The sequence below is a fragment of the Leopardus geoffroyi genome, chromosome C2, assembly GCF_018350155.1.
Source record: "Leopardus geoffroyi isolate Oge1 chromosome C2, O.geoffroyi_Oge1_pat1.0, whole genome shotgun sequence".
NCBI classification, from domain to species: Eukaryota; Metazoa; Chordata; class Mammalia; order Carnivora; family Felidae; genus Leopardus; species Leopardus geoffroyi.
Window position 1 is genome coordinate 58643796 of NC_059333.1, and position 15865 is coordinate 58659660.

General features: G+C 41.4%; 1 protein-coding gene across 49 annotated transcripts in view; it reads left to right on the top strand.

Moving 5' to 3' along the window:
• The window catches only part of PHLDB2 (pleckstrin homology like domain family B member 2), a 230177-nt gene that overhangs the window by 204718 nt on the left and 9594 nt on the right, over positions 1-15865 (top strand). For 26 of the 49 annotated variants that reach the window (XM_045501995.1, XM_045501992.1, XM_045501993.1 and 23 more), the window contains 3 exons: positions 2705-2912; positions 14440-14530; positions 15438-15584. In XM_045501995.1, coding sequence (XP_045357951.1) covers positions 2705-2912; positions 14440-14530; positions 15438-15584 — 446 coding nt within the window. Of the gene's footprint in view, positions 1-1077; positions 1114-2704; positions 2913-14439; positions 14531-15437; positions 15585-15865 lie in introns of all 49 variants that reach the window. The other 23 variants (XM_045501958.1, XM_045501963.1, XM_045501979.1 and 20 more) reach the window with 1 other exon arrangement.

Sequence of the window (15865 nt, forward strand, 5' to 3'; positions counted from 1 at the left end):
CCTGTCCTGGGGCTACCTAATGGCAGGAACAGTTCTTGGACATTCTACCAGGGTTTCCTCTGGTCTGCTGCTCTCCTCAAGTGTTTCCTCTATCAGAAGTACCTGTACCTTTAAGCGGACAGGCCAGAGCCCGAATCCCAACCCCAGCTGTTTGGAATCACACTGGTATAATCCCAGGATCACAGGGACGAGGTCCATGCCCTTACACGTGATTGCAGAGGTAACTTAATTTTTTGAAATTGTTCAGGAGGGAGCAGTTGAATCCAGGTGACTAACCCACTGCGATTAGTAAAGTGTTGCCGGTTGGGAGAAACAGGCCTCTGCATGAGGTAAAACATTTCCACTCACGCTGGATCCACAGGAAACAAAAATCCTGCCCTGGGAAACCTATGCTCATTAGCAGAAGGCTCTTTCACTAAAATTGCAGAGAAAATCTAAGGCGGAATGTTCTACCCCCAGAATGGCGGAAAGTTCTCACAGACACAGAGCCGAACCTCCACAGGTATTGAGGTGGTCTGGGGTATTTATGATGTTCACAATCCTTAGCACAGTACACATTGTGACACAGCTGTCCCTTGTGCCCATATCTGAACAGTTTGAATCGTTTTAGTATACTGTCTATCTCACCTGAAGGTTGTAAATTCATGTTCTTATTCTGTGATACTTTTGGGGGGAAAAAATCATGGGAGATCTGAGGATCAGGACACACAGTGGCTTTAAGAAGAAATATACTCGCCATCTTCTCTGCTTTTCCAAGAAGGTGTTAGTTGCATTATAGGGATTGGCCTTTCCTCACTATGAAAAACCGAAGGGGAAGAGGAAGTTGTGGCACATGTCATTGCCAAGGAGATAAGTCTCATATGTTTTAAATTACATGGTTGTCTTTTAGGGATTTGTTTTTCATACTAACAGGGAAACGGCTTCCACGTATTCAGTGCCAGTGCAGAAGTTTTCTTTGCCAACAAGCCTTTTTTGAAAGCATAAGGAAAGATACGTGTGTGACTTTTTCAAATAATTTCTGGTGTTTTTTTTTGTCCCCCTCCTTTTCATAATGAATAACTGGAAACAATTTAAAAGGAGCAATTAGTAATTCCAAAAGTTCAAGTATCAAAGGTAAATATTTGAGTAATAATTTTTTTTTAAAGGCACAAACTCCACGCTTATAAACGTACTGGCTTCATTTCATGCTTTCTGCATTAATCATTACGAATAATGATATTCTATCTAAAGTCTCATGATGTGCTTTTTTTGTGTTGCATCTTCCCTTGGCCAAGTGATCTGTCGCTTTTGCATATGTATTTGTAATTTATAATTACAGCTTATATTAAGGAAACATTTTCCCAGAAATGCCATAATCTGAACTAACATATTTTCACTTAGATATCTAAAACCACTCCAAATAGTTTGGCATGCAAACTGTCTGTGGAACTAAAATCATTTTACAGAAACTTTTGGTGGATGATGCTTTACTAAAGCCCTCCTGGTTGTGGCTCTGCTTTTCAATGGAAATGTTCAACTGATAGCTGAGGAAGCTGTTTGGAATCACTGCCCTTCTTTCACCCTCTGGCTGCTTTTTTTGACTATTTCATTACCAATTGAGAGCCTCACTGAAGGTTGGTAGAGTGCAAGGAAAGAGGTGAAATTCAAATGGTCGAGTTGTAAACGCTTAATAGGTCCGGTAGTAAATTTGATGAGGGAGAAAGAGATCGCAAACCACTGCTGGCTAGAAAAATGTCTTTTTCATAAATCGAGGGATTGGTTGATCATTATGACCCCTGGTTCCTACATATATATGGTAAAGAGAGAATTGAAAGGAAAAATAATTCAGTTTGCATTGCCCAAAAGCTCCCACCAGAGAGCAAGCCGTAGCAATAAGTCAAAGTAAAGCCAATACCTGAGACACCAGCTGACCAAGTACCAGGGTAAAGATGAAGCCTCTTACTGATGGCACTTTTGCTGCTATTGATCTAAGTGTGACGGTTTTGTATGGTTGGTACCACCAACTAGCTTGGGCTGACACTTCGGGTGGAAGAAGAAGAGAGCTCTGCCTACGGTAATTAGGAAAAGCACAACCATTAGGAGGGCCGTTCACTGCAAAGTTTTTAAATAATTGGCAGACCAGAGAAATTGAAAAACGAAGAATGAGAAACGTACACGGTTTGGATGTTTACCAGATTAAAAGTGTTTGTGACAATATGAGTGAGACCCAAGACTCTTACATCCTGCGCCTAGATGATCTACCTGCTGTTTTATGACCTTATCGAGTCCTCAGACTGGAATACTGCTGAGCAAGTGACTGCCCTAAGACCCTGCTGTTGCTTGCCACCGGGAGTTCTCTCGCTTCACTTGAGCCCAGCTATTTTTAGAAGATACAGGGCCTTTGACTGTGTTTCCATTTTTTTTGTTTTTCCCTTTTTTGTTTTTGTGTGTGCTGATGTATTCTTCTCAGTTGTGCTGAGATGTGGGAATGGCAAAGGGAAACGCGAGGTGATCCCCTGACCAGAAAGATCGCTTCCAAGACCACTTCTCTGAAACTCTTGCTTGCACTGAGCATGACGCTGTGTCTTTGATCTTCTTGGCTTCGAAACAAATTAGACCAAGGCCCAAGTTTCACAGGCAGATGTTTTGGGCTGCTGGTTTGACTCTCAGAAGATCTAAGGCTGAAAAATGAGGCATACTAACATATTTATGGCTCTTCCCTCAGGGTATAATCACCAACAGATGAGTGAAGGACAAAGGCAGAAATCTTCTGAATTTTACAACCGCACGGCATCTGAATCAAATGTCTACTTGAACAGTTTCCACTATCCCGATCACAGCTATAAGGACCAGGCCTTTGATACTTTGAGCCTAGACAGCTCTGATAGCATGGAGACCAGCATCTCTGCCTGCTCACCTGACAATATCTCTAGGTAAGATATATTCACGGTTAAGGTTTCCAGTTTATAAAAGGACCTGCTGGTCTCAAAAAGTAAAGCCATTCGCTTGGGGGCAATGTATATGCACCAGCCCACATTTCTGAGACATACAGAGTCCATGGTGAGGAGGAGGGCTGAGTGTCATGGCAGCCTTTGAAAGTAGTTTCCTTGTATCCTGTGTGACTTAGCCAGTCAGACACCATATAAGCCATTTTTCTCCTTTGCTTTGTGTCTTTACATTTGAGTTCACATGTATTCCGTGCTTCAACATTGATTTGCCTCTGTTGGTTGACTCTGACCTTCATTAGGACTCCTTTTGATTGAATAAAGAAATAATTTCCAACAGTATAGTAAGACTGTTGAAGGATTGCTTACACTTATGTTTCATTAAAAGGAAGGCTTTAGGGGCGCCTGGGTGGCGCAGTCGGTTAAGCGTCCGACTTCAGCCAGGTCACGATCTCGCGGTCCGTGAGTTCGAGCCCCGCGTCAGGCTCTGGGCTGATGGCTCAGAGCCTGGAGCCTGTTTCCGATTCTGTGTCTCCCTCTCTCTCTGCCCCTCCCCCGTTCATGCTCTGTCTCTCTCTGTCCCAAAAATAAATAAACGTTGAAAAAAAAAAAAAAAGGAGGGCTTTAGCTCTTCCACGTATTAGAATTTTTGTAAGGGTTTAACTATTCACATTTGTGTTCATACTTTGAGGCAAAGTATGGTCTTAGGGAATTATGGCTAACGGCACATCTGAAATATAGATCTGGTCATGGTACTCTGCCCCTTCAAGAGCTGTGATGATGCCCTACTACCTTTTGAGAAAAGTCATACCCTTGAACCTGCATTCTACATCCAACTCAACTTCCCATTCACCCTCTCCTCCTGATACATATCACAGAGCTTCTTAATACTCAAATCTCTGAGCCTTTGACCATATTAGTCCTGGGCCTGGAATCAAATAGTTTGTTCATTCATCCATTTACAGGCTCCTTCATTCCACAAATACTTAAAGAGTGCTCTAGAGTCAACAGTGGGCTGGACTTGGCTCATACTAGCTGGCAAGTGCCACGTATGCGTCTTTCCCCCTCTGCGTGATCAGTGATACCATGTTGGTAGTTTGAAATTGCCCGTGGGGGGAGCATGTACTCTACATATATTGACATTTGCCATGTATCAGGGTTTTATTTCCCTCCAGAGAACGGGTTTGCCAGCACAGCACTGACTATGGTCAAATTAATCCTTCCCTTTTTGTATTCACTCAACCTATATATACTTACTGAGCACCGGTAGTGTCTGTCATTGCAAAACATCTTTATCATCTCCAACCCCCTCTCCTATCTGAGTCTGGAGGAATTTTCCTCATCCTTCAGGCTTAAGCTTAAGTTGGAAACTCATGAAGATTTCTCCCTTTAGGGCCTTTTTCTTCTGTGTTTCTATTGCGCTTGATGCTTTTTTCTATTATATCACTGATCACATTGTGGTATGAAATGTTTCCTTTGGTAATTAATTGGTGAATTCCTCAATGTCAAGGAGGATGTCTAATTACCTTTCGGTTTCTCCACCCAGCAGAGATCTTAGCAGATAGCAGGTATTCAGTAAGTGTTGGCTGAGTAAATACCTCAGGATATAGTGAAATGGACATATTTTCAATTTTGGTATTTTTCTGTGTTTGATCTATTTTAATTGGCTGAGAACCATTATGATTTCAACCTAAGAAACAAGCTAATATTCAGTAAATGTTAACTGAGCACTTGTATGTCCTAAATGTAAATGTCTGGCTGGATAATTAATTGCCATCAACACACTTCCATATATTGGAATGAAGCCATGGGTGGGAGCAGGAACTTCCTTCCGCTTGTGCTCTATGGCTTTGACCAGACAACTGATTGTCCTACTTGACACAGATCACACAATGCTCTTGGTGCTGATTTGCTTCTGCTCTGCAAAATGGAGGGGTTGTTTCTTGAATACAAGAGGATGGTGGATTTTAAAACTTAAATCTTAATGGAGGGGCGCCTGGCTAGCTCAGTCAGTTAAGCATCCAATGTCAGTTTAGGTCATGATCTCACGGTTCATGAGCTTGAGCCCCATATCAGGCTTTATGCTGATAGATCAGAGCCTGGAGCCTGCTTCGGATTCTGTGTCTCCCTCTCCCTCTGCGCCTCCTCTGCTCATGCTCTGTCTCTCTCAAAGAAAATAATAAATGTTAAAAAAAACCCACATTTTAATGGAAAATTACCATCATGTAAATAAAATTTACTTCATTGCAAAGGTTCAAATAATCTGCTCTCCCTCCACCTAAAATTAAAAAAAAAAAAAAAATGACAGAGACAGAGGGAAAGTAATATCAGCAAGGTCTACTCAGCTTTAGGTTGTGTTGTATTTCATAAGTGAAAAGAATATGAGAGACCCTTTATTGGGGCGCCTGGGTGGCTCAGTTGGTTAAGCGTCCGACTTCACTCAGGTCATGATCTTACGGTTCGGGGGTTCGAGCCTCATGTCGGGCTCTGTGCTGACAGCTTGGATCTTGGAGCCTGCTTCGGATTCTGTGTCTCCCTCTTTCTCTGCCCCTCACCCACTCACACTCTGTCTCTTTCTCTCTCTCAAAAATAAATAAACATTAAAAAAATTAAAAAAAAGGGGCGCCTGGGTGGCGCAGCCGGTTAAGCGTCCGACTTCAGCCAGGTCACGATCTCGCGGTCCGTGAGTTCGAGCCCCGCGTCGGGCTCTGGGCTGAGGGCTCAGAGCCTGGAGCCTGTTTCCGATTCTGTGTCTCCCTCTCTCTCTGCCCCTCCCCCGTTCATGCTCTGTCTCTCTCTGTCCCAAAAATAAATAAACGTTGAAAAAAAAAATTAAAAAAAAAAAGAATATGAGAGACCCAACTATAGGTGGCCATTATAGCCAGGAAATTTTAGGGGTGGGGGGAAAACGAGAAAAGGACAGATGCTACATTCTGTGGTAAAGAATAGTGTATTTTAATTTCGGCATTAATGGGTAGAGTATTAATATTACTGGATATATCCTGCCAGAGAAGGAAAGGAGTCTCTGGGGGAAAACACTAATGCAACGATGAGAATCGTATTGCTGCTTGTCACATGGAATTGACCTCAATTGAAGGAGGAGATTATGTAATGATAAAAAATAGGATTTTTTTCTTTGTTGCTGCCATTACGATGTCAGGTTAGAGGGCTGAGTGTTTTACATTATTCAATATTAAAAGATGCAATATCTCACTTTTTAAAAAGTTCAGTATGACTGCTTGGGGGGCAGACATTGAGTATGGGTTAGGGCTTGTCTGGGCCATGCCGGTAGGTGCTGGGAGCTGATGTTTTCAGAACAGAAAGCCTTGAATTTTGAGTAATTATTCATAAATGACAGTCAACTGACCAGTCAGATGTGGTGCTTTTGAATAACAAGACACAAACAAAAGTCGGCAGCCCACCAACCATCATACCATAAAGGCAAGAGGAATAAAAGTGGGCATTAAAGGCAAGAACACAGATGGGTCGCCTGGGTGGCTCAGTCGCTTAAGTGTCCAACTTCGGCTCAGATCATGATCTCATGGTTTGTGAGTTCAAGCCCTGTGTCAGGCTCTATGCTGACAGCTCAGAGCCTGGAGCCAGCTTCAGATTCTGTGTCCCCTTCTCTCTCCACCCCTCCCCAGCTCACACTGTGTCTCTCTTTCTCAAAAATAAATAAACATTAAAAAAAAAATTTTTTTTTAAAAAAAGCAAGAACACAGAATGTAGGATGCAGGCTCCCAGTGTCAGAGCGACTCCCATTCTGTGGCACTTGTACTTAGTCATTATTTTGAAAACATCAGACTGTCCTCCCCTCTTCACAAATAATTGTGAAGATTTCATGTCAATATTTCCTTCGTGAACTCTTGATAGTTTGATCTTTTATTTTTCTATTCGTGAGCCATCTTTTGTAAAGAAATACACTCTATGCGGTTTCCTGTCTTGGCATTTTCTACTCCCCACCTCATCCTCCCCTCCCAAAATTGAAGTGAATATTCATCCCTTCAAATGACCACTCCTCATGTCTCATATTTATTTTTTTATTATTTTTTTAAATATGAAATGTATTGTCAAACTGGTTTCCATACAACACCCAGTGCTCATCCCAACAGATGCCCTCCTCAATGCCCATCACCCACCCTTCCCCCCTCCCACTCACCATCAACCCTCAGTTTATTCTCAGTTTTTGAGAGTCTCTTATGTTTTGGCTCCCTCCCTCTCTAACTTTTTTTTTTCCCTTCCCCTCGCCCATGGTCTTCTGTTAAGTTTCTCAGGATCCACATAAGAGTGAAAACATATGGTATCTGTCTTTCTCCGTACAACTTATTTCACTTAGCGTAACACTCTCCAGTTCCATCCACATTGCTACAAAAGGCCAGATGTCATTCTTTCTCATTGCCACATCGTATTCCATTGTGTATGGTAAACAACAGTGGTGCAGCAGCGGGTACAGGAAATTACCCAAAAAGGAACCACTTCGATTCTAAGTACCAAGCATTACACATTCAGTTCTGGACACTTAACACAGTGACAGGCAAAAATTTAATTTATTTTTATTTGCTCGCCCAGTTGCTTTTTACTAAAATGGCTTCCAAAGGTAGAGAATGAGCATGGTTCCCCTAACTATGCCAAATGAGGAGGACAGCATCACTGTAGAGCATTCCTGGCAGGGGGTTATTCGTGGCCATGATTATCTTCCATTCTTACTTCACGTAGACCTGACTCAGTGGTAATACCAATCACAGATAACCAATCACCATGGTCAGAAATTACTAATAGTATTTATTCCATATGACTGTCTGATCCTTTGAATGTCAAAAAAAAAAAAAAAAATGAAGCCCAAGTGGAAGATACTTGTAAAAGGTCTAGTGTAAAAAAGAAAGAAACAAGGGGCTCCTGGGTGGCGCAGTCGGTTAAGCGTCCGACTTCAGCCAGGTCACGATCTCGCGGTCCGTGAGTTTGAGCCCCGCGTCAGGCTCTGGGCTGATGGCTCAGAGCCTGGAGCCTGTTTCCGATTCTGTGTCTCCCTCTCTCTCTGCCCCTCCCCCGTTCATGCTCTGTCTCTCTCTGTCCCAAAACTAAATAAACGTTGAAAAAAAAAAAATGAAAAAAAAATTTTTAAAAAAAAGAAAGAAACAAACATTTTTCTTCTGTACCACCATCTACTTTAAAAAGTTCATGCTACCCTAAGATAAGCTTGTATCCACTATTATAATGGAAAATAATATGATAAACATCAGGCAAATGGGTAATAAGAAACTAATGTTTGGAATGTATATTACGACACCACATCCTTAATGAGAACTTTTTGAGGTTAGGTAGCGAGAGAAAGAAAAGACTAAAACATTTTCTCTTTGTGTGATTGTTTTTAAGTTATGTATGAAAATCCCCTAAAATGACATGTATATTAAAGAGGTAATTCCATGCTGAAATTCTAGTGACATAAACCTGGTCTTGTGGTTTATTATGTCACAAAAAGCCATTTGTAGAATTATAGAACTACTCAGAGTTGTGGGGACACTGGCCTTTCCCTTTTTGTTGAGACATCATTTTTGTGTCTGCCAGAGAGTTACTTGAGTCACATAATGTTTTTGCTTTTTCAGCATCATTACTTACACCATAAACAAACAAAAAGCTAAGAAAACAGGTCTTGGGTCATAGAAAACAGCAGCTGAGAGTCAATTCTGCATAAAACCTCTACTCTGCTAAAATTACTGACTTGGCTTATACAATGCAGATCCCTGCATACCGCCTGCAATGATATGTTATTATCACAATTGCTATTACTAATTTCCTAAGCCCTGACCTTGTGCTCATACTTGGAGAAAATGTTGAGGAACTTGATCCCTCATTATGGCTTAAATACCAGCCGTGTGCATGGGTGGTGGGGAGCAAGACTGAGTATGGGGTTGAGAGCAATCCACGGCTGAACTTGGCTTTAAGGGATGCTTTCATCCAAATTCCGCATGCTTCTAATTTCTTCAGTTTAGGCAAAGGTTGGTATTCTGCTTTCTTCCCCAGTATGTCAACACCCAGTGTGTGCATTTTATTCTCGGGAGTTCTTTCAGAAGAGATCCAGACAACCAAAGTGATCGCAGGAGAGGGCAGCCATGTGTCAAAGGGACTGGATATGTCAAACCATGTGAACGATGGTCAGGAGGGGTTAGAGGGCTTGTGTTCTTGTGATATTCAAGGAGCTACTGACTAGAGAAAAATTAGACCCCTTATAAGGAGTAATAATTTGCTTAAGCTGAAAAAGTACTTGAGAAGATTCATTGAAAATAAATAATCTGGTTCTTCACTTAGTGGTAGTGTTAGTGCACTGACAGCAGTCCTGGAAAAGTTTTGTGTGTCTTTATGGAGAATTTTGTTTTGCTTCTGTTGGTTTTGTTTCGGTCTGGTTTTGTTTACTTATTTCTTGTATGACATTGTTCTTAGCTTTTCTTTCTTCCTTTTTTGTTTTTGCCTTTGCCTATGAATGACTATTCTGAAAAGCACCAAAACCCCAAATCTGCTATTTGGATGCTTTTACTCTTGATGGAAGCTTTTTTTTTTTCTTTATGTATATGGTTTTTGCCAAAGTCGGTCAGTAAAAAGAGGTCTTCAGTTGATAAAATAGAACATTCCTAAGTGGGAAAGGCAGTCAAAACTAGTCATCTGTACACCATTAATGGCCCAATGACTCATATCACCAGCATCCTTACAGCATTGACATCGAAATTTATGCCTGCCTTTTAAGGAAGGTCCGAAGTTGAGGCAATGACAGGACACATTGCTCCTCTTATAATTTTGAGAGGCTTGAGAAAGCAAAGATGAGTGTTGTGCTATAGGTAATGCAGGATAAAGCTTATCTCCAGTGACTTCAGACTCTCCTCCTATACGGCAGGTGCTACACCAGATGGCATTTCATTTGCTGACATTTGGGTATACCATGGATGCCATGGTATTGACGAGCCTAGACTTCTCCCTACATTCCTGTTGCAGTGGCCTTTGCTTGTCACTCTAGGTGCAATCCCCATGAGACATAAAAGCAAAACTGGTGATGACATGGTATGACACAGCAGAGAAGTTTTGCTAAATAAAAATGGTTTACACGTCAAGGAAATATTAAACTCAAGAATAGTAAAAGTGGGGGGCGCCTGGGTGGCGCAGTCGGTTAAGCGTCCGACTTCAGCCAGGTCACGATCTCGCGGTCCGTGAGTTCGAGCCCCGCGTCGGGCTCTGGGCTGATGGCTCAGAGCCTGGAGCCTGTTTCCGATTCTGTGTCTCCCTCTCTCTCTGCCCCTCCCCCGTTCATGCTCTGTCTCTCTCTGTCCCAAAAATAAATAAACATTGAAAAAAAAAAAAAAAGAATAGTAAAAGTGGTAGCATAGAGAACAAGTAGGTACCCAAGGATACAAATTATTTTTTAAACAAAATAACCAAAGTAGCTTTAAAAGTATAAAAGGAGAACTTAAAAAAAAAAAAAAATAGGTGACTGTAGGTGCCTAAAAGTTATGAAGACAGGAAGTAGTAAATGTTAACATGTACTTTCTGTCAAATGTTTTCAGAAAATTGAGTTTCTTTGGAGCAGAAGTTAAGACATTTATGGGAATATTGCCAAATAGGCAGATTTAAATATAATTGGCAGAAAATAATTATAAATATTATAAAATAAATGGAAAACACCCTGAAAAAATTCTAAAATAAGAATGAACAGAAATATTTAAAGACAGGTAACTGTTTTAAAACTTGCCCCCAGGATATGCCCAAATTACAGATACATGAAAAACCATGGGCTGAAAATATTTGTTTCTCACCGAGTTATTTCCAACCAATTCATGTGGATAGGTTTCAGGTAGCTCAAGGTCATACTTAGGCCAGTAATTGGAAGCTGTAGAAAGACAGATTTTGATTCAACTTAAGTATCAACATTCTAAGAATGTTGTCCGGTTGATGAAGAAATGGATACAATAAGTTTTCTGTATCTAACAATGTTCAGGCACAAGTTGGACCAAAAGTGAGTATGTTGTAGAAAGAACTGTAGGGTAGATGGAGATTAGACTCTTGGTGAGGGCTTTTTTGGTTTTTTTTAATTGATGAGTTTTTGAGACCTGAGACGTAGTGCACAAATTATTTATTTCCAAATAAACTGGAGACATAAGACATATATATATCTGATGTCACAGAGAACACGATAGAATATAAACATGATTTTGTGCTGTTCTAGCGCCTGATGTTTGTCCGGGGCTTTCTCAGTTGAGCTGACAAAGTGTGCCCCTTTAACGTCTGTGAGGTTGACTATTCTTAATAAGGAGGAATACAAATTATTGCACAAAAATTTAAAGATTTTGGGGGGCGCCTGGGTGGCTCAGTCGGTTAAGCGTCCAACTTCAGCTCAGGTCATGATCTCATAGTCCATGAGTTCAAGCCCTGCATCAGGCTCTGTGCTGCCAGCTCAGAGCCTGGAGCCTGCTTTAGATTCTGTGTCTCCTTCTCTCTCTGCCCGCCCCCCCCCCTCAGCTGTGCTCTGTCTCTCTCTGTCTCTCAAAAATAAATAAACATTAAAAAAAAATTTTTTTTCTTTAATCCTTGCTGGTTGAAGAGAATAGAATTTACCCTTTTGTACCTCTCCCAACAGTTCATGGAAATAATGAGGAGAAATTGCCATGTTTTTGTCCTTGTCAGGAGAACACTCCTGGCTAAAAATGGGCCCAAAGTAACCCTGCAAAGTACAGAGATTAGTTAACTTCTAAGGATACAGCATTCCTAAGGCTGTCCCTTTCCTGGATGAATGCATTTTGTAATAGGGCCAGAAGTACTGATTTTTTTTTTTCTAAAAGATAATTTTTTAGAGCAGTTTTTGGTTCACAGCAAAACTGAGCGGAAGATACAGAGATCCCTGTCCCTGCACATACATAGCCTCCCCCATTATCAACCTTCCCCATCAGAGTGGTACATTTATTACAGTTAATGAACCTATGTTGAGTGGTGCCTGGGTGGTTTTGGTGAGGCATCCAACTTCAGCTCAGGTCAGATCTCACAGTTCATGGGTTCAAACCCCACGTCGAACTCTGTGCTGACAGCTCAGAGCCTGGAGCCTGCTTCGGATTCTGTGCCTCCCTCTCTCTCTTCCCCTCCCCCACTCGTACTCTGTGTCTCTTTCTCTATCAAAAATAAATAAACATTAAAAAAAATTTTTCTCATGAACCTATGTTGACACATCATTGTCACCCAGGATCCATAGTTTACAACAGGGTTCACCTTTGATGTTGTGCATTCTGTGGATTTGAACAAATGTATAATGTCACATATGCATCATTAATTACAGTGTCATACAGAGGGCTTTCATTGCCCTAAAAATCCTCTGTGCTCTGCATATTCATCCTTCCCTCCCTCCCACCCGCCACTTCAAACCGCTGGCCACCACTAAACTAATCTTTTTACTGTCTCCATGGTTTTGCCTTTTCCAGAACGTCATATAGTTGGAGTCATACAGGGTGTAGCCTTTTCAGATTGGCTTCTTTCACTTAAATATGCATTTAAGTTTCCTCCATGTCTCTTCATGACTTGATAGCTCATTTCTTTTTAGAGCTGAATAATATTCCATTTTCTGGAAGTGCTGCCATTAGTTATTCATTTACCTACTGAAGGATATCTTGGTTGCTTCCAAATTTTGGCAATTATGAATAAAGCTGCTATAGAGCTGCTATTACTGACTTTAAGATAAACTGTATATATGACGTTGCTGTGGTCATTGATCTCTAGAAAGGAATTTAGCCCTATGCTTGAAACAACCTAGATTTGAGTTGATCAACAATATAATTTGGGGAGATATACTAAAAATTATCCTTTTCATTTTCATATGAATTTAACTTTTTAATATTTATTTATTTTTGAAAAAGAGAGAGAGAGAGAGAGACAGAGTGCAAACTGAGAGGGGCGGAGAGAGGAGAGGGAGACACAGAATGTGAAGCAGGTTCCAGGCTCTGAGCTGTCAGCAGAGCCCGATGCAGGGCTCGAACCCATGAACCGCGAGATCATGACCTGAGCTGAAGGTGGATGCTCAACCGACCGAGCCACCCAGGTGCCCCTTATTTTCATATGAATTCATTTCTATATAAATGCATCTGACATGAATCCCTACTATGTGCCAGTCTCTATGCTATGGAAGATACAGGCACAAAAGCGTCTCTGTCCCCAAGAGAGTCTAGAAAAGAAGACCTATATTCAATGGCTATACAAGGATACGTGCATAGGAAATAACACTGGTTCTCTATGGCTGGAATATCAGAGTAAATAAGTTTTGACCTAGGTCATGCCCCCGTTTCCAGAACACTCGTATAAAACATCAGTAAGAGAAAAATAACATTTTTTGGTTTGCGTTAAACATTTCCAAGTTCTTCTATTTCTCTTTTAGTTACTTACCCTAACTGTTCTTGCAGCTTTTACTCCTTAAGGTTTTTGCCTTCACTTGTTTGCATGATGTCTTTCTCGAGATGCATTTCTTATAAATTCTCCGATTAAAAAAAAAAAGATGCATTTCTTTTGAAGCTCTTGAACCTTTTCATAGCGTTTCCTCATCGGTATATGGTGGATGAGTATTGGATATCATTGACAAAACTAGCCACCCACCACCCTTCTGTTGCACCTACGAGAGAAGTCTTTTTTTAATTGGCATCGTCCTGTAAGAAATAAAATGTCGGGGCACCTGGGTGGCTCAGTCCGTTAAGCATCTGACTTTGGCTCAGGTCACGATCTCACGGTTTGTGAGTTCCAGCTCCACATCAGGCTCTGTGTTGTCGGCATGGAGCTTGCTTTGGATCCTCTGTCCCCTTCTCTCTGCCCCTCCACCCTCCCTCAAAAATAAACGTTAAAAAAAGAAGAAATAAAATGTCACATGTATGTATTTTTTTAGTAATCTCTACACCCGATGTGGAGCTTGAACCCATGATCCCGAGATCAAGAATCACACACTCTTCTAACTGAGCCAGCCAGGCGCCCTCTAAAATGTCCACGTGTATAGAGGCACAGCAAAAAAGCAGCTGGGAACACATATTTCCAAACCAAATAAAGTGTCTTCAAACCTTAGGTATCATCTGCATAGAACTCTGTAGATAGTCTTATTGGTCTGGTATCTCTGAATGTTTAAATTAAAAAGAAGGCCTCCCACAGTCCATTAATTTTTAGACCTTGGAAAAAGTATTTTGAGAACACACTTTGTAAGATTTAGTTTGCGTTTATTTATTTATGAGTAAAGCACTCTACTTTGGTATTATTTTCCTTGCCTATATTTTGTCTCCTAAACTGAGATAAGCCAATGTCACCTACAGCTTTCAGACCTGAACTGAGTTTCCTTTTCAGGCCAATGACTCTCCTAAGTAACATCCTTTAAATTACATTGGATTGCATCGTTCACCATCCTGGAACCTGTGAGCGGGTGTGTGTGTGCACATCTGCGTGGGTACTTAAAGAGACATCCCTCCTAAACAATATTCTTGAAAGGGTATTTTGTGTTCTGCTGTGTTCTATTCAGTGCCAGCACTTCAAATATTGCCAGAATAGAAGAAATGGAAAGACTTTTGAAGCAGGCGCATGCGGAGAAGACTCGGCTGCTTGAATCCAGGGTAGGTACAATATCTTTCCACCAGAGGTCAATGAGCTCATGGTTCAAGCTGTCCTGCACCTGACAGGAAGCCGTCCTTGGGCCTTATTAACCAGTATAATCTTGGAGTCGTCACTCAACCTTTTTGGTCTCATTTTTGTTACCTGAAAAGTAAGGGTGTTAGGATTTCTTGGCCTCCTGACCGCACTACAATATTTTGTCATTTAAAATAGGTATAGTGTCAACATAGACCGAAATGAATGCTTTGTATTGAATTTTCCCTTTGATGGCCACTGTGGTTGCCTGCCAAAGAACAAGGAGGAATGTCATGTCTTTATGTTTTCTCTCTTCCCTGCCAGCTTGTGTGAACTGTGCTATTGTAATATTTAAAATCCCACGTTATTGTGACTGCATTTCAAGCCAGAATCTGAACTTCCTTAGGAATCCCCCCAAATGCCTTTGCATCCTGCCTTAAAGGGCCCCTCCTTTCCTCTTCCGACTTCCCCGTGGGCTTCCTCTGCTACCTCCAGCCAGGAAGCTGCAAAGCAACAAAGAAACCAGAGGGACCGATGGCCTTCAGTTAGAAGATGGCCACTGAAAGGAGGGCTCAAGGTCATGACTAGTGTTGGGTGACCAGTTTGATCCTTTGTTTTAAAAATGCGAGGATTGTAGTCACCAGCATGAAATGACTGAGTTCCACAGCTGGATGTTCACTTAATATTCAGTTGTTAACTAAATGTCATGGTTGCCTTTCTGCGTGGGATGATTTAAAAAACTATGTGAGGGGTGATTCTTGTCTAGGTGATATATTGTAAGAGCCCAGGCTATAAAGCCAACAATTGTCTAGGGAGAATTTTCTTTTCCATTAGTTGGAATCATCCAAGTATAACCAGTATATCTTAAAATTTGTTCGGAATAATGGTATTTAGGAACGGGAAATGGAAGCCAAGAAACGAGCTCTGGAAGAAGAAAAACGACGCCGAGAACTCCTGGAAAAACGTTTGCAGGAAGAAACTAGCCAGCGGCAGAAGTTAATTGAAAAGGAAGTAAAAATAAGAGAGAAACAAAGGGCACAGGTTGGTCGGTCAGTCTGGATGGATTAGAATAGGTTGCCCCCTGCTGGTCATTGTTTAGAAGACAGTCATGCTGTGTCAGGATGGCTTTCTTGGCACTGTGCTCAGCAGCCCTTCTTGACATGTAACTGCTGGGACAGAAACAAACAAACAAACAAACAAACAAACAAAATATATGCTTATCTCAAAACTCATTGAGGGGCACCTGGGTGGTGCAGTTGGTTAAGTGTCCCATTTCGGCTCAGGTCATGATCTCATGGTTTGAGAGTTTGAGCCCCACATTG